This window comes from Buceros rhinoceros, unplaced genomic scaffold (genome assembly GCF_000710305.1).
Source record: "Buceros rhinoceros silvestris isolate BGI_N320 unplaced genomic scaffold, ASM71030v1 scaffold5164, whole genome shotgun sequence".
NCBI lineage: Eukaryota > Metazoa > Chordata > Aves > Bucerotiformes > Bucerotidae > Buceros > Buceros rhinoceros.
The window spans coordinates 6,885-26,884 of NW_010408694.1; the positions used below are offsets into that span (position 1 = coordinate 6,885).

A 20,000-nucleotide genomic window follows, 5' to 3' on the forward strand; every position below is an offset into this window, starting at 1 on the left:
TGTGAACTTGTGAACAGTGTGGTGGTGCGCACACGCATGTATACGTATAAATAATACGAAAAAATACATATCCATACATATGTATAGATGACAAACCTAAATGAAAAGTGAGCATGAAAGTCATTACACATCTGTCAATATTAAGTGGATTTTACAACTCTCCTTTCATGATGGAGTTTTTACTTAGAGTTCCCTCTGTTGATCTGTTTTCGATTACTTCAGATCTTTATAAAATGAACTACAAAAACACAATTTAAAAAACTGGCATCTATCACCAGTGACTGCATCCAAGTGTAAGAAAATAGAAAAGTTGGACACTGAAAAACCGGCCTAATTTTTATTGTACATGGACGTCCTCCTCACAGAAAGTCAGCTGGTTTAAATTCATTCTGTTATGATTTGTAATATCTAAATGGAATTTTCTTCAAAGTGCTCTTGATTGATTGACCCTTAGCTGAACGTTTTGTTTTTATTTTGAGGCTGACAATAATGTTTGTTGGCATGTGTTCTGCTTCAACTGCGTTGGGACGCCATGAAGCTATCTTTATGAGTCATCCAACCACAATACTTAATACATGTCAGCAAAGGAAATATTATCCGAAAAGAGAAAAATCCCTTTGATGTACTTCAGCATGCAGAGATTTCTGCGAGTTTTGGAAGCTCTCTACGCTTGTAAGGGACGGTGTACACTTACGTTTTTTTTTCATTGCCTACTCCAAGCCTCACAGACCACCCATTGCTCAAAAACAGTTCTGCTCTTTCAGCGGCAAAGTGTGTCATTTGGTTTTAGCACATTCATTTGCTGGGCTGCTGTGTTTATGTTAAGGGAAGCCAAACTGAGAGATGAAATGTTACAAGGGTGAAGTACAAAGTAGACTCAATTTTTCTCAAGTTAGGAGATGCTGGTAATTTATAGCGTGGCTCCAATTTTCATTTTAATGTAACAGTGGAAAGAATTAACAAAATGCGCAGTTCTGGGAAGAAAGAGAGGGAGAAGAGGAAGAGGAGAAGGGAAGGAGAGGGGGACACACAAAGGGGAGAGTTTTTGTCAGATATTCATAGAAGAGTAGGAAAACCGTTCTGCTTAGCTAGCAGTGCCCTCCTGAGACAGGGTGGCAGTAAGCGAGGAAAATAACAAGATAAATGAAATTTTTGCAGCTGCTAGTAAAATATTGAGAATCTGCACTTTTTTATTGATCTTTATGATCCTGTTGCCAAGAGCCACTTTGCGGTGACAAAATATGTTGACAAGTGCATATCTCACTGCCATGAAAAATGTGGTAAAAGATTCTCCTTATGTCTGCAGTGTTATACAAGGAACAAATTGCATCGCTACAGCCAATTCTTTATAGAAAGTCTAAATTTAAGGTCTACCAACCCTAAACACTTTTATCTTGAACTTCAGGCTAACATTTGTAGCAATTCTTCACTCAGAAAACCAGTTGAGGCCTAACAGGTTTTTTTGGTCTATGGCTGTTTTTCTGCCTTACATAAGCTCTTGTAAAAAATGGTCGTTTCTTGGTACTTTGACTGTATCATTTTGGTATGTAATCCTTCAGCGAGAGTGGAGTGTTCTTCTTGTATATATTGAATTTCTATCCATCTCACAAGAGTATGTTTTACTGTTCCATGTGAAGCCTAAGGGAAAAGCCACTACAAACTGATAACATTTTTATTTTATCTTGTGCCTGATTCTAATCTTACACAGTTTTTGCCCCATGTAAATCTGTTAACTGTAGAAGTATCACTCTGAAACTATTTACGTCAGTGAAAGGTCAGGATAAGGCTCTTGGTTTTGTGCTAGAGACTCTGGGATTTTTCTTTTTTCCTCATCTCCCAGTTCGGTGGTCTAGGAATACCCACAGTTTTTTCCCACAGAGCAATGTGATAAGATAACACATTTACAGCAACACTAATCTGCACTTACTGAAGGACCATCGACTTTACCCTCATGTTGCATACAGAGGAAGATTTTATGGTTGTATGTTCAGACTAGTGCCATTTTTTTATTTCCCTAAACCAAAATCTATTTTACTCAATAAACCAACATCTCTGTTTTTGGTGATATATTGCTGTAATGAAAGGCCACACCATGCTACTTCAAACCTCTTGCTAAAAGAATTTATTCAGATGAAAGAACTGTTGCCTATTTACCCCCAAAATATGCTAACTTTAGCCTAGATGACAAAAGCTGTTTGAATGGCTGAACTTACTGAGTGGTGGTGTGCACCGTGCTGATACTTGTATTGTGTGAGCAAAACGTATTTCCAAAACCACTTCAAAGTGGATATTGCAAGAAAATATCTGTGCTTTCATAAAATCTTGGTGCTTGTAAAACCTGACTGTTCCAAATATGCCAGGTGCATAGTGCCTGTGAGCTCTTTGTTACTCTGTGCTACGGGAACAAAGTCCTTCCTTAATGACAGATTTCATTTTAAAATAACCAGTAAGTTATTAATTTAGTTATCTGCAGAAATGCTTCACAAACAACGGACTTCTACTGTAATTTTATATATGGTGAAAGGAGAATGCTCTATTCATAAAGAAGATATTTTAAAATTTTTCTCTTGATTAGGTCAAACATATTCTACCGGGCTTGTATAGATATTCCCAGGGGCACCGAGCTGTTGGTGTGGTACAATGACAGCTACACATCTTTCTTTGGAATCCCTCTCCAGTGCATTGCACAAGATGAAAATCGTAAGTTCTTCCTTACATTTCTATCTGTGTAAGCCAGAATTCCTGTTCCATGCCCAAACATCTGTATTCCTATATTTAAGACATATTAAATTGAGTGCTTATATATTTAAGGTAAGCTTGATGTGTACAAAATAAACCCCTGAAGCTGATACTCTTAAGCTGTGCAAAATCCTAAATAAACGGAGGTGTTTGGAAGTGTTAGGGTGTGTGCCATTAAATAGCAGATTTCCCACCATGGCATCTCCACATAGCTTGGCAGTGCGTAGAATCACTCTTCCTTCTAAGTGATTGATTCCCAGCCTATTCTTAACCAATTTGTTGGCCCTCTCCATTGTTATCAGACCTATCACGAGACACTGTCTTGCCAAAACAGTAATGTATTGCAGGTCCACGAGGCCTGTGATAGTGATTCTTCATTCTATTACCACTGAATATGTTGAAAAAAGCTTTGTCTGACCGACTGTAGAGATGAGTTCCTTGTGTTTAAAAGATAAAAGCCAGTTTCTCTAAATACAAACTGAGTGTAAGTAAGTAGGCTAAAATGACAATGAACCTCCATTCTGTCCTGGCCATCCCAATTTCCATCCATTCTTCTACCCCCGTCTCAACATTTTATTTTTAGTTTGCTAGTAATTGTCACAAAATTAAGGATGTAACTTGTAACACAGACCCAGTGCAGTCTAGTGTTGGATATCTTTGTCTGTATTGGGAATGTGTGATCGAAGCATGCCCACTGGTTTTACTGTTTGTGTGGAACTTGCTTAGAGCTTGCATCAGAGACCTCTCTTCATTTTGACAGCTGTGTGTATCTACGTGGCGGAAGAAACCAATAACAGATGCCTGATTGACTTTGGTCTAAAGTAACCCTGTGACTGACTATGCTTAATCAATTGCATATAAGATGTATTCTTTTGGTCAAGTACTTGGATACTTAAACAGCAATGCTAGGATGAACTCATGTCTTGTAGTGACTTAAATACTGAACTAGCAGGAATAAAACAGCAAGAGAGAGGGATTAAACTGTCAAAAATAAACACCTTTTTTCATCTTGAATTTTCAAATCTGTTGGGCTTGAGAAAAGTTGAAAAGAAATTTAATTACTGGCTGATGTTTGCTGATAAAACTCATGCTCTGCAGCATACAATATAGAAATATTATTTCTTCTTTCATGAGCTGAAGCTTACAAAAACTTTATTTGAAAAGCAAAGCATTATGGCTAAAACCTCTAAATATTGTCACTTGCACTTTGGCTGTGAGAGAAATGATAGTTTCATCCACAGAGAGAATGACATGAGTAGATGAAATTAATCTCTGTACATGGAGTCAGCTGCAGGCTGGTATATGACTTAAGCGCCACTTAAGCCCGCAGCGTAAACCTGCCTGTCTTTTGCAGTGGGGTATTCTCACCCAGTACAAACTCTGCCTATATTCCTTAGGTTTTTAATATCCTGATCTTATTGTTTCTGTGGGCATTCATGAATATAATTTAAAAACAAAAATAAAAGAAGTTCTGCTTCTTATGTTCTGCTTCTTAATGCTGGGTCAAAATGAAAGTAGACAAATTGCCCCTTGTACTGAAGGGACATAGAAGATACATTATATGTCTGGAAACTTGTGATAGACAGCCCCATGGATATAACTTTACTTAAAAATCGGGTTCTCAGATACTCCAGAAAAGAATAGCCTAGGAAGGACCTCAACTCAAGTATATTAAATGGCATGTAATATTATATTATTAAAGTCACTATATTGACCGAAGGTATTAGAACATAACTCTGTTTAAGGTATTGTTAAAACATTAGTTCACATTACTTTTTTGTTGTACATTAAATAATGTTGGATGATTCCAGCTCACAACTGAAATTTAAATCTCATAGACTTTGCTCTTAGAAATCTATCATCATGACTTACCTAAATGAAGCCGCAGTTGGTAATCTCCTGTTTAGTAGGTGCTATGTACCTCTGTGTGGATATATGCATATAACCACTTTATGCCGGTAACTGAATGTATGTACATAAATAGACATAGACATATGCATATGATGTGTTTAATTTAAAAATCCCCATTAAAATGTTATCTCATGTCATTGAACGCGCCAAAATTAGAAAGCATGAGAAGACAATGGGCCCAGGTGGTCTAAATTATGCTTCTTTTTGCATTGTGGTACAATCTTTCATTAGCTGACCTCATTCGTCTGTAGGACCCCCTGCATGACCTAGATGGTACTCAGGGAGCGAGGCAGCCATTCAACTTTCTTCTCTATGTTTGACTTCCTGCATTTCTTATCACGCAACATCCAAGTTCAGCATTAAATTACTTCTTTGTGAGAACAGCTTATTGCATTTGCTGCGGAAATATCCGAGTGCCTCATAAGGCATAGTTAATTGATGATCATAAAACCTTCATGGGACTAGAAACAGTTTTTATTCCTATTTTGTAGGTGGGAAATTGATGCACAAATATATCTCTGACTATACGTTGCATTGTCTCATGGTGATCTAACTGCTATTTGCCTTAATCATATGAGTTATGGTGAAGTCACTGGCTTTGTACTGTACTGGCTGTGTGACTGTTTGTGAGATGTAATTGTATAATATCCTTAGTGGCTGCCCTTCAAGAGGATAAGGGAACTATTACTGTAGTAGATATTAAATCCTGTTCTATCTCAAGGGGCGTCTGAGCAAGGATTTTTTTGGCCATGCTGTCAAATTTTGTGCTTGTCTGTGATATAGCAATTGGACGTGCTGACTGCAAGATGCAGAGTCATGGTATCACAAGTGCAATATCATTTTCTTTCAGATGACAATCCCACTGTGCAGTAAATATATATCACAGTAAGGCTTCTCTGAGTTCTTCTAGTCTCAGACACCCCTTTGCATGAGTTTTCATTTCAATGTCACAGATTTAGCATAATCCATTCAGATCACTGTCTCATTCAAGCCCATTTTTTGTGCATTGTTAAAATAAAGTTGTTTAATTCTAGTGTCAAGAAAATGGATGTTGGTATTTTTTTTTTTTTTGGTGTCTCCCAACACTGTGTTAGTTTTAAAAAGGCATAAAAAGGATCTTATTTACTTTTCTTGTTTCCTCCCAGTGAATGTCCCTTCGACTGTAATGGAGGCCATGTCCAGACAAGACACCCTACAGCCATTTAATAAAAGTAGCAAACTATCCCCTGCCACTCCACAGCGATCCATAGTATTTCCACAGACTCCGTGTAGCAGAAATTTTTCTCTCCTGGATAAGTCTGGGTCCATCGAGTCAGGATTTAACCAGATCAGTGTCAAAAACCAACGAGTTCTTGCAAGCCCAACTTCTACAAGCCAACTAAATTCTGAGTTCAGTGACTGGCATCTTTGGAAATGTGGGCAATGCTTTAAGACTTTCACCCAGCGGATCCTCTTACAGATGCATGTGTGTACGCAGAACCCTGACAGGTAAAGCCCAGGCTCTCTTTATTTCTGTATCTACTGATAGCCAGATCCACTGCTTTCTTCTTTTATCAAGCTGTTATCATTTCCAAAACCAAACCATTATTAGGAGGAGCCTGTACAACATAATTCATCTACAGCTGTGTGAAGCAAGCCGATAAAAACCACTGCTTGGCTTCACTATTTGTAAAAACGTTTGGTGCCTAAATGTGCAGATAAAAGGAAATAGCTAAGGATATAATCTTGTTTTCAGAATGGTTTGGTACATCGGATGGAGGCAACAAAATAGAAGGAAAATTTATGAATATCATAGATGGAAAAATGAGGTCAAGATAATTAAAAGTCTTTCTGTCTTCCAAAGATAATCTAACTTGCTGCTCAGTGACTGTCACAGTCATTTCAGGGTTCACCTATAGTGTGCAATGTGTATGAACTTAATTAAGTACTAAGAGGTAATGAATTGGAATTTTTTGCTTAGTACTATTTTTCTTCAGAGCATGCAAACCCATAAATCGTGCAAAGCTGTCAAAAGGAAATACCTACTCCACTAGTGATGTGGAGGAAAACAGATGCCACTTATTCAATAAACTAATATCCACACAGAAGAAAAATGTTGACTAGATACCTCAGAGTCAAAGTTGGTTTGAAAGTTTGTCAATACAGAATTTTATGGCCGTGAACTGAGGATGAAATTTAGCTGAACAAGTGAATTAAAATTTCAGGTACTCTGACCGGTGGCACAGTAAATATAATGGAACCATTATTTATGAATCAAAGCTGGTTTATCTGACAATTTTGGTAGGTGGCAGGACAAAAGACAAAAATCAAATTAATTCAATAAAAAAGACTGCCCATATTTTGTCTACTCTTCAGCTGTGAAGAAAGTTTGAGCAGAACAGCTGAATCCCTGGGAGGCTGTTCTAAAAGCGGCATTTAATTGTGATTTACATTTAGCCAAACACTATAAAAAAATATTCAACAGTGAGTCTGTGCATGTGTTTGTATGCGTGTCTGTGTCTCATTGTGTACGTGGTTATCTATATGTACACATATGCTTCTGTGATTCAGTGGGTGCGCAGATACTGGATCATAAGTCCAATTTTCCAGGAAGAATTGTCAAGCATGGTGGGGCAAACTAGATTCCATGCAAATCTTCACGGAATTTAAAGAGGTGATAATACTGTGAATGCAAACCAGCCCTTTCAACATTTTCTGAATTTTATGCTGAGCTTAGCAGCAACAAACATCATGCTAAGGAAGCTGTAGGGTACAACTGCCAATTTAAGTGCCACAATGTAGAATATAGGTCCAGAAAGGTCCACTCCCCTGTTTCATGGGCTCTTATGTTACCAGTATTAAAGCATTCTAAGCACACTGTAAAGCATAAAATGCTGCATTATCTTTCTAGAAGAGGCATCTTGTGAGATTCCCCCACATACTTTTTCAGTGATTCAACCTACCAGGCATGACACCTAGTTATCATCCCCTCCTTCACTTAAACTTCTGTTTTCCTTTATGAAGAACCAAGTTGCAGGTGATAGTTAATGAAAGAAGAGCCTTCTTTAAGTGGTCTCTTCTGCACATAGTATTCCTTTTGCCAGGGAGAGAAAATGGCATAAGTCTATCGTACAATTAGGTCTGTCATCTTGGAAGTGAGAATGTTTTTTTCCAAAATTTTCTGTTTTTTTATTTTCACCAAAATATCTGGTGTCAAGTATTGCCTGACACACAGTCTGGATTTTAAGTCTTGCCCTTTAGAAGGCAACACATTCATTAGTAGATTACTGATTCACGATGTTCTACTGTTTTGCCTCTTCCATGCCTACCTAATTTGGCAATGCAGAACAGCTTCAACAAGAAAATGTAGAGCATTTTTAGCTCTGAATACCCTACCACATGGTAGGAAAATTATCTAGACTGGAAGACAGGTTGACTCCCTGGATAGCATAGGGTGATTAGAGAATGGAATCAGCAGATTTGGGGAGGATTTAAGTGGAGAGGAGGTAAGTAAATACTCTGAGTTTTAAGAGTTGAATACCAGAAGAACCTTTCACAAAGATTCGAAACCTAATAGCTAATGCCTTCTTCTCTATATTTATAAGCTAATGCAGCTGATTTCCTCTTAGGCTTTTTGGGTTATTTTGAATCCTGTTCTTAAGAAACTTTTTCTCTCGGGTTATATAGAGAGCATAAAACCTAAAAGAGCTTTCAATATACACTTAGACTCAATCTGTTGCATGAGTACTAGACACTGCAGATCTCTGTTCTGTGTCACCTGTGTTTCCTCTGTACTGAAGAACGGCTTACATCGCTCACAATCCACAATTGTGCAGACTCCTCGTGGAGGCCCGTTTTGTAATGTCACTTTTGTTCCCATGAGGTGTGGCATCAACATAACTGCTGAAAAAGCATTTCCCAATAGGTCTTCTCCAGAGCATTATGCGGCATACTAGTCCTATGAATCTGTTTAAGCTTGCTGCAGTTCCTTCAGTGTTTGAAATCACCAGAATAATGGTGACCGCAGATGATAACTGCCCTAGGATCTGAGTTCTCATATACCTGGCTAGGAATATTACAGGCTGAGCTTACCTCACAGGCAGCTTTTTATCTCTTAGCAGGTACCAGTAGATTAGCTATTTAGTGATACAGTGGCTGGAAAAAGAGTTGGTTTTGGTTTCTTAAATATATTGCATTTCTCCAGATTAAAAATTCCTAAAGTGTTGTACAGTATTTCCTGGAGACACGAGAACAGGATATATGATTTGTGAAAGAATACCTGCTTGCCAGCCTGGAGTACTGGGTGCAACACACTGGTTTGTATTTTCTCAGTGATATCTGCAGCAACACTCTGGCTGATACACAGCTCCCATTTATTGTCAGCAATTTGTGAGCACGCTAGCCAGATGTGACTGAAGAAGCAGGGCCTCTCTTCTGTAGGAAATGACTTTAGACTATCCGTTCTGGCTTGATAGTTGTCTTCCAACAATGCTGATTTCCTACAGCATGAGGTGCAGGGAAAACATCTTTGAATCTATCTGGGAGTCCAATTAATGGACTGAAATTTGAGTAAAGCAGACTACTTGGGACTAGAGAAAATAAAAAAAAAGAAATTGCTTTAAAGCCACCTAGATTCAGAAAACGTCTAAGTGAGAGCAGACATAAAAAAGGCCGAAATATACTTAATACACTTAATTCCTTTAGGCACTAAGAAAGAAATGGGCCTATCTAACAGGTAGATGATTTAATAAATAAAAAACATTTTTAAAAATTATGAAAGCAGAGTAGTGAGAATTATTAAAATAATTTACTGTGTTTCTTATTTTAGACTAAGATTAGGATTTTAATTAAAAAAAACCTCTAAATTATTTACTGCTTTACTTATAATTTACTTTTCCTTTTCCACTGGGATATTTTTTAGCTTGTTATATTTTTTAGGGCTTCTCTTTGAACTTAGTGATAATTGGAGTTGGAGTGGGTGTGGTAGGTGAAGAATTAAAACCATCAAGATTTGCCTTCTGGGAATTTTTGAGCATTTGGGACTATTTTTAAGCCTTATTCAGACATAAGCAGTCTGAGTGACCGTTTCTTGAAGCAGGAGTCAGAAATCTATTTTCACTTCTGTTCTTTTGTTTCAGTTGCTGTTTTGGGAGGTGGTGGTGGTGTTTGTTTGGTTTTGGTTTTTTTTTCTCCCCCTTGCTGAAGAAATTCCCCAAAATTCTATTTGGGTTTGCTCCAGAAAGGGGTAACCAAAAGTCTTTGATAGAAGTAAATAATTTTAGAGCATTATTTTTTTTTAAACACTTTTCTGAAAATGGCAATCTCTTTAAAGGTCATCTTTCCTCTTTGTGACTATGATCACCAGATTCAGGATGTATTGGTGTTAAGAGAAGAAAGATGGAGAAAGATGGCTATAGTTCCCAAAACTGTCTGTAGCACATTTTCCTATAAAATATGTACATCTGTGTGATACATATTCTCATTGATTGCTATGAATTTAAGATGATAATCTGAGGGAAAACTCACTCTGTAGGTCTGCCCATGCTGATAGATTGTGGATGTTACCTGGCCCTAGCAATTCTGGTTTACTTAAAAGATGTTACTGTACTCATGTTTTGCTGTAACACCTCCATACTAAATTCTGGCTTTTTTTTTTAATAAACAGGAGCTCAAAGTTTGAAGTTGCCAATTTAATAAGCGTCTTTCCTAAGATCATGGCTCAGCCCATTTTGTGTTTATCTTTTTCGTTACAGGATCTGGGCCTTTGACCTCGGTGAGCTCCCCAAGCCCATTAATTACATTAAACATCTCCCAAAACAGACCTAAAAGAAGTAAAGTCGTGAGCAAGAGTTGTCTATTTCTCTTTATGGAGTGGCTATGGAATATTGCTCAGTTAAAGTAAACATCATGCTGAATTTAATGCTTGTTCTTGCATAACGTTTTCACAAATGTTTGCAAACTTCCACTACTGGTAGTTAATAACAACAAAGCACGTACAGAGCAGCACCTCTCCCTGACAGCTTCAGAAGTCTGAAAACACTTCAAGTGCACTAACTTTCTGCTTTTGCTAGTTCCTCCACAAACATTTGTAAGAGATGATCCCAGAACTCCCAGTGAGTCCAGTTCTGCCACCCCTGCTGCTGCCTGGTGCCTGAAGTGCTCAGGCTAGTAACTGTGCTGTCTAAGGGGAACCCCAGGACAGTAAAAGGTGTGGAGTCCAGAAGTAGTGAATGTAACCCATCAGTGACCATGCTGATGCTAGGGATCCTTCCATGTGAAAGCCTGCAATACCCTTAGGTGTCAGTTTGTTCTCCACACTCTTAGTTCAACTCGCTAGAAGAAGGCATCCCTCCAAAATATCTTTCCATTAGGACAACTGCAACCTAACTCCTCTGGCTGCAGCTGTGCTCTTAATGCCGTGTGTTCTACAAAGGCCTGACCCTGAAATCTGATGCTGGCCCCATTTCATCATGGACTGATTTCAGTTTTTTGGAGAGGCTGTGGTGTGACGTCACTTCCCCCATCATGTCATGAAACCCTTCCTTAGATTCAACAGAGCCCTGCATCCCAAACTTTGAGGCCCTGACATCAATCAAGTTGGTTTTTTACTTCTTCTTAGTCCTCAACAAGGAAAAAAGCACTTTGAATCTCACAGCAGTCTCTCTTCTTTCAGCTGGTGGTTTTCTAGCTTATTTTAAGGGAAAAAATTACAGCAATGTGATAGTTTGTCTCCATGAGCTGACAGTATTTCAGTGATAGTTACAGGTATTCAGATACTCACCATTACAAGCAATTCCTCTTCTAGGGATTATGATGCACCTTGAAAACTGCAAATTCACTTCTGAAGAGGCCTCAATGAAACCTGTTCATCATAAATGACAGAATTTGAAAACTCAGTGGAAAATAATTATAGGATTCTAGTAATTTAGACCATGAATTGATTATGGTATAGAAAATAAGTTTATATTGGCTGGATGGACTTCGGATTCAGGAGCTGGAAATTGTATTGTTTTAGCAAAGGAATAGCACAAAATAAATGGTTAAGGCTATGTCACTTTTACTACCTGAAAATCTAAAAAGAATCAGTGTAAATGTACAGTTGTCTGTCAGCAGCTATTCCAGGTGCAAAGATATGGATTTTCCTTATGTTATCCCTTAACATGCAAAAAGCATTTGAGGAATCCTTATCCCCTGCAAAAAGCGTGAATTTCAGTGAGGTTCAATAAGCCTCGTAGGGGAACACAGGTTTTGCACTGGTCCTATACATAATGTAGTTTTACCATAAAAAATCAGCTATGAAAGTTAGAAAATTGTAAGATGGGAAAAGACATCACCAAGCAGCAAAATTATTCAAGACATTGTCTAAATTAGGGAGCAAAAAGTACTCTTGACTGGTTTAATTTTGAAAAAGTAACTTGAAAAACTTGGAAAAGATCAACATCTAAATAACTAAAAAACCTGAAGTTTATTACATTACAGTTGCTCCTTCCTGAATTTCGCTTTAAATGGGTTGTGTTTCTATACTGGGCCATACAATCTGTACAGTCAGGGACTGTAAGATTAGGGTCTCTAGGGAAAGCTGGTGGACTCTACATGTGAGTAAACCCAGACAGCTGATTGATGGTGCATAGGTTTAGTGACAATAGTGTAATTTTTCTAAGAGGAGAATTTGCTTCAAGGTAAGCATATCTCCTTTCTTTAAGCTCAGACAGGAGGACAGAAAATTAAAAACATATGTAGCTAAGTGTTTGATGAAAAATATTAGAACTGCTTTTGATAGCTGTCAGCACATCAAGTCTCATCTGAACATTGTTATGCATCAGTGTGGCTGTTCTTAAACGTAACACCATATGTGAAGATTTTGATCAGGCTTGATTTACACCTGGAAGGGCCTAGAAGATCCTTTATAGAAAGAGCAATGATAAAGACATGTATCAGAAACTAAGACGTTTCTGATACCTGATAGCTGGAGAACAAATTTTAATAGAAAAAAATATTTGTTCACGTAGTCAGCAAGTACTTTGAGGCTGGAACACCTGTTTCATCAAACTGATTGCTTTCATGCTTGCAAATCTGCAAAGGAATATTTTAGTTATGACTGTCATCCATTTTGACTGAACGTTGAACATTTCTAGAGCATTAACAAACATCTGGGCTGCGACACAGCTATGCTTACATTCACACTGAAATGAAGGAAGGTACGATGTGTTATTGGTTATTCCAGTGGAAACGGGTTTTTCTGGGCTGGATCTGCATTCAGCCTGCCAGCACACCTTTGAAAATACAGCCTGCGAAGACCACCATTTTTGTCGTTATGTCCCTGCTCCTTCTGCTTTAAAGAGGTAACTGTCTTAATTCGTTGCACAAGTGCAGACCAAAGGGAAGACATAACTGCTACATCAAAGACCTGCCTGTTCTGCCCGTGTCAACGTACTCACTGAACCGAGCATTGCTCATGTTCAGTCCTTCTGCACCACTTTAATTTTTTTTAAAAAACAACATATCGATTTTATTTTCTGCCAAGAAAAATTTTTGAGCACAGTAAAACGGTTACCAGAGAAGAAAATGATAACCTTCACACTTACTTGTTGAATGACTTTTTTTGTTCTTAGTACAAAAAGTAATATCCAAAAGTTGTCAAAATTCGACCTATTTGAATCTGCAGTTGTACAAATTAGACACAGCATTTTTGTTACTGTATTTCAATGCATTTATAGGTTTTCTTTTTAAAATAAGCTCTGTTTAATGTAGCCATGTATCTAGCTTGAAAAAATTCCTTATTCTGTCTGTTTTAGTATTAATCAGAATCACCTATATATGAACTGGAGAAATGCATCCATCCCCTACTAGGAGAGGGGTTCTTCAATAGTTTTGTGCCACGTATGGATAAATGGAAAAAATACAGAGCTCCTTTTCTTGACCATCAGCCAGAGAAGTGTGTACTGATATTAATACAAAAGATTAATATTTTTTGTAAACAATAAACTCTTTTTGAGCTATTGAAGTGGGTAAAAACATTTTACTTGGCATCACTGCATTATAAGTTGTTTGAAATTTCGACTATTTACATAACTACAGTGTGACTTTTCACTGTATGAAATTAATCATACCAACTGTTAAAAAAAAAAAAAAGATTAATTGGTTTTATGTAGTGCTGTATCATTTACTGTGGTAGCTGTTAAAAATAAGTAACCAGAGGCTAATAGATGTTAATGGTCCCTTCCACTATTAGAAAAATCAATGTTTCTTGGCTACAGAAATGTATCTTAATGTATTCTTTGTGCTTAAAAGTGTTTGATTTGAAAATACCTGAACAAATAAGACTGCATTCACAAGCCTTCTTTGTTTTACCAGCACTTGAATTTTCATGTCAAATTTGATAGATATTTTCCATGCAAATGAACCACGCATCTCAAGGAAGAAGACCGGGCATACTACCACTTACCTTCCAATAAGAGAAATAGAAATCCAGTACTTATTTTTTTCTTATAGTATTATTTTATGTATATTCATTTTTTTAAGGGCCACATCATCTAGGTTAAGTAACTTTTCCATAGCTTTTATATATTTCTTCCAAACTTGTTGAAGAGCAGTTAGATTTTCAAACGTAAGTAATTAAAATTGTAAGCTATTGAGTTATTGACAAATACTGAGCTATTAATCAAGCTAAAAAATTCTACAATCAGGGTTCAGTGCTCTGAAGCACTGTAAAATAATAGTATTTGTGTTCAGTGATCCAAGTAGCCACAATTAAGCAGTTCACTTGACAAATGAGATAGTTCACTTTATTTTGCACTTAATTGAATTGTACATGCTTGGTCACCATTGTCTCCTTCCCTTTGGTTTTGTTTTCTAGCCATTTAAACATACACATTTTTTAAAGAAAGAACGATTAAGCTGGTGTTGGCCATTAGCTCTAGAAACACAGACATGAAGAGCTGTGCCTTAAACTGTTGTGCAGGGTAAAGATCATTAACATAGCTCTAAAAAATTGCTTAATTTTCTTAACAAAAATCTGATGATGATGTAGGATTCTATCACTAACTTTAATCAAATATGAAGAAGTAAAACACCCTCTAGGATGTTATATGACTTTTACCAAACAGACGTTGTTTCTTCACGTTTTATTTTAGTAGGCAATGATACCTGCATTTCAGCAGTTCTCTCTCACCTTGCTGTCTTGTATCCTTTTCTTTCTATGTTTGCAGTCTGTTTGTTATGATTCTGAATTATAACATATCAGCCAGTTTTGTTTGTTATGTTTGTTATGTTTGTTTTTGTTTTTGTTTTTGTTTTTGTTTTTGTTTTTGTTTTTGTTTTTGATGTTTTTGTTTTTGTTTTTAATAAACCGCAGTGTTGAAAACCCAACTTCTGGCTTTCATTTCAAGATCACAAAAAAAGCACTTCCAGTCTAGGTGGGAGAAACGTATTAATTAAATGCAAATATTTTCAGTAGCAGTAAGAATGTAGGAAGGTAATCATAAAATGGTGGTTATTTTTTCCAGTGTTTCTCATTGAAAATGCTGATCTCAAAAAACCTAGATTCTTCGAAGGCAATATGAAGACCTTAACTGTGAACAGCTGCAGAATCCACCTAGGATATAGGTATAATAATCAGACATGCACTCGTAGGTAGGACTGTACCTGGCACCCACGGACAGAGGACTTCACGAGTCTTTTAGCTCCGATCTGTGACAAGTTTTTTTTGTGACTAAGGAGTACCACGCTGCGTGTGGTGTGTGATGTGTAGTGCAGGCTCACTATCTATCTTGCTGAATTGTGTTTTGTAGGGCACGATGCCCATAGACTCTAAGTCAGTTCCTGCACAAGCATTTCACATTTGCTTAAGGTGTCATGAAGTTTTGGGTATGTGTCTTCCAGGAAGGCCCCAGAGAAGTGCACTTGCTCTTCTCTTTGTAAGTTACTGGGAAGACCAGATCTTTCTGCCTATATGGTTTCCTGCTCACATCAATAGAAATCACTGATGGCATGGTGTTTCTCTTTCCAATTGCAGGCCCTACCAGTGCGGTCATTGCTCCCAGTCTTTCTCCCAGCCTTCAGAGCTGAGGAACCACGTAGTTACGCACTCCAGCGACAGGCCCTTCAAGTGTGGCTACTGCGGTCGTGCCTTTGCTGGTGCCACAACACTCAACAATCACATCCGGACACACACTGGGGAAAAGCCCTTCAAGTAAGTATGTGAAGCCAGCAGCCTTTGCCAGCAGTGATCAGACAGGGAAACACATTGCTGCTGTTCCTTAGCATCACTGCTTCATACCGGCACACGACAGGTTCCCCTGAAAGCCAAGGTCAGACCACCAGATGAAACCATTAGCGGTGTGACTAACACTACGATTAAAACCAGGCCTGGTTTGGGGTGCCTTGCATGCCTTGAGTGATTTTTCCCTTCTGTGATGAGAACTTGATTGTTTTAATTAAAAGACAAGCTGCTTCCAGAAAACCGTAGCTGAAAATACACTGAAGACTGGAACAGGCAATGCTGTGAGAACATGAATGTGATTCTTTGATGTCTACAGGCTGAGGTAGATGGAGCTTCATATAAAAGAGTGTGGTGGGTCTAGTGAATTGTGGGGGAGAAATACGCTTTTTTTCTTTTTTTTTTTAGTCCCAGAATAATTGCATAGAAAATGCACTTCTGGCTTTTGGCATAAGCTTGGTAAGATCGTAGTAACAAATTGTCAGTGTTCAGCTCTTCAAGCTACAAAATTTAAAAATGATCTTACCTGGTCCAGACAATTATTCATTAAACAGGCTCTGATTATTTCTGCAGTTTCTCTTTAGTGAAATTAAAGCTAAGCACAGACCTGATTCTCAGGAATTTTCCCTTTATGTTCACCTCCAGCCACAGCACAGCTGATCCTGCTGGATTTTACGTACTGTTGTGCAAGACTCTTCCTACCTAACAGGAGGTGTTCTCCAAGACAGAATGCAAGTTTTCCACAAATATGTTTGTATCTTTGTTGAATGACAGGCACAAATTTTATGGATGTTGCACCTGGAACAAACTGACTTTGGAAGAAAAATAGTTATGTTGATATCAAATGTTGATATCAATCAGAGCACTTGTTTTGAAAACTACTTTACATTCCTAGGAGGAATGGGAATAAGTGTGGAAGGCAGCATGTGCCTCTCCCAGTTCTCCAAGGACTGTCTGTCCTCCATCTACTTTTCTCCATTTGTGTTTCTGTTCTACTTTTGCTGTGCTCTTGGTCTGGTTAATGTAAGAGAGCTCAGCCATGGGGCTTGTCAGAACCCCTCATAACAAGCTCGGTAGAGATACCAGTCAGATGCTTTGCCTCCTTATATGGTTGAAAGGAAGGATGGGCTCCCTACATGTCTCTGCTGGGGGCGAGGGGACAGAGCCAGGAACCAAATACTGCATACCCAGTACAGAAGAGCTTGCATACCAGAAATCATGGCTGGGATAGCGCTGTAGGTGGCAAAACAGAGAAACTCAGAGCATCTAAATGTTGACTTCTCTAGAGCCAGTCTGTTGGATGCTCAGAGCCCATAGAAAGTGAGCCAAAAATAGTGTGAGCAATCAGATTGATTTTATCTAGCTGCTGTGTAAATAGATTTTAGTAATTAATGGAAGAGGTTTCCGGGTCAAAATGGAAAATAGATTTCTTTTAATGTTAAGGTGTTACTTATGTGTAACCTTGTTGACTCCACTTAATTTTTTTCCTTAACATCCTGTTTTTGTCATGTTTCCAATAGATCTGCTATTTTGCCCCATTTAGAGTAATTATTTTTCCCCTTTGGTTTAGGGTTTTTTTTTTCCCCTTTACGAAAATGGTCTTGACTACAGCACAATTTCATTTGTGATAGGGCTTAATATGTGTTCTACAGTTAACCAGTGGTCCAGGATTCATTTGTTTGTTTTGCCTTGCTTGTGCTCAAGTATTTATGTGTTCCAGAACCTATCTGCCCATTTCTAAAGCCATAGGGCAAAGCAAGAAAACATGTGGCCTCTTTGTACTGCTTATTTATGATGTATGGCATAATTTCATTCTCGCAAGATTTTTATTTAGTTTCTTCCAGCAGTGCCAATTTCTCCCTGCAAGACTTGTTAAAGAATTTGTGGTAAGCTGACTGGTAATTTCAGAGGAAGCTAAAACTGGAGCTGCAGATCTTCCCATCCCTGCTAGTCAGATAAAGGGACGCATATGCCCTGATCCTGCAAGCTGTTCAAAAGGGCAGATTTGCTTCCCATGCAGGACTGATTGCATTTGAGAGAGGAAAGGCAGAAAACTTCTCCAGAAATTGATCCACCCTCTCTGCTGGAGGAGACAGCTGCAGCTCATCTTGATGTCTCATCACCATTTAGATCCTCCTTTGAAAAGGAGGAGTCCAAGACTCAGTATTAAGAAGGCTTAGGGGAAAAAAATGAACAAATTCCAGTAAACAAGAACCATAACTAGGACAAATAAGATTTCTGTCTTTTGATTATGCAGTTGAAGTTTTAAATGTTTGTTTACAAAGGGATTTTGAGTGTACACCTGCCAAAAGAAGTGTAAAATGGAGAAGTCCATTGAGATAGGGTTTCTGTACCTCAAAAAGTTCTGTATTTGTGGTAATGTACACACTTCCTTTGAATAACATTTTTACTATTAGCAAGAACCATGTGTGGATAGTGCTAAATTACTTAAATTCTAGCTAAGTTATTTTAAAAATAACAGGCATAATTTTACATGTATTGCTAAATTCAGTTATATGGGTGTAAATGGGCAGTCAGATGGCCAGTTTACTTGCATCTACGGTATATGCAATCTCTCTATTTCTAATGTAGTAAGGCAGTTACTTTTGTAAGTGGTATTTCGGCAAATTAAACTGTGCATGGATTAAGCAGGCAATGTCAAATTTTAAGTGTATGTGAGTATGAAAATAGTATTATTTTCAGAAGGTGTTTTTAGAAACGGTGAACATAGGGTGACAGTATTTTAAAATACTACAAATTAACTGTTATTTAAAAGGAAGTCTGTGATTGTTTCAAAAGCTTTTTCTGTGAGAAGGCGATTTGTTTGTAGGTCCTAGGTAAGTTTGGATGTATGTTGGAGGACTTTTCTATTTGCTTTTCATTGCAGATAACAATGCTAAGTGAGGTTATCTGTAGTCAAAGCTTTAGCTGCATTGCCTGGACTGCAGGTCCAGTTAGAAGGGATTTCTTTTCATGTCATCACAAGCTATCAAGTCAGCCTCACCACCGTAAAGTTTTTGTGTATTCTTATCTTAACTGAAGTCTCCACTATGGCTGCTAGTCTGGGACAAAGCTCTTAAGTAAATTAAAAGGGAGGAGAAAAAGGAAAATTATTTGCCGTTCCCATTTTCTTAAATTCTTCATCCCCAATCTCTTCCATTTCAGCAAAATTAAAGAATAGGTAAGGGACTTGCCTGCAGAATCAGGGTTATGCAAACATCTGATACTCAGAGGACAACCAAAAAGAATTAGAGGAAAGATTCTTTCAGGTTGGGATAACCCAGGTGTTTTTCATTGCTTCTTACTGAAATGAAAAACTGAGGAACATTCATTTCAGGTTAAATATAGGTGTTGTACCTGCAGTGACATCTCAGTTTTGTCCTGTTTTTTGGTTGTTTTTATTTAACCATTTCAAATGAGTTTAAACTTTTAGATTTTTAAATTAAATCTTAAAACGTTTATTTTGAAAATATTGAATGAAGATATTTTTCCCTAAAACAGACCCTCATCACTTTCTTAATTCAAAGCCTTTCATAGAGGTTGACATAAACTTGGGAATTGAATCAATCCTGTCTGTAATCCTCAATGTCAATGTTTTGAAAGTACTGTGAAACAAACAGGCAGACCGGTGACAATGAGGGTTATCCAACCAAACTCAGGAAAGCCAGTACCTTAGACATATCCAAAACCAATTCCTGTTCATGGGTTTTGTGAATTTAAGAACCATTTTGTTTACCATCCCCCCCAAGAAAACCACACATGGAAACCTTGTGGTAGAATGAAGTCTCACGTCTGATGAGGTTGAATACTGTAGTACAACGCTGCTCCTCTCAGTTAAAATGAAGGCACACATGCCTTCATTGTAAAAAACAATAACATGGATCCAGTTTTCACTGATGGCATCTAATTGTGTGACGACTTTTACATTTCTTCTTTGGATCTACATTGGTCAGGGGCTGTTTAAACTATTCTTAAATACTATCAGGTGGCTTAAGTGGAAATTAAATTGTCCCTCAGTTAGTAGATATCATTATTGGTATCTACACTTGAGGATTAACCAAAATTTTGGTGTATGTCTAATAGCCAAGCTTTGGTTCAGCCCCATGGTTACTTTGTGAGTGGTTGCATGAGAGGGAACTCTTTATTTTCTCAC

At 37.8% G+C, this 20,000-nt stretch overlaps 1 protein-coding gene across 1 annotated transcript in view; it reads left to right on the top strand.

The window, feature by feature from the left end:
* Window positions 1-20,000, top strand: part of LOC104492388 (putative histone-lysine N-methyltransferase PRDM6) — a 25,556-nt gene that overhangs the window by 2,657 nt on the left and 2,899 nt on the right. The window contains exons 4-6 of the mRNA XM_010134946.1: window positions 2,576-2,700; window positions 5,796-6,138; window positions 15,644-15,820. Of these exons, the coding sequence (XP_010133248.1) occupies window positions 2,576-2,700; window positions 5,796-6,138; window positions 15,644-15,820 (645 nt within the window). The remainder of the gene's footprint in view (window positions 1-2,575; window positions 2,701-5,795; window positions 6,139-15,643; window positions 15,821-20,000) is intronic.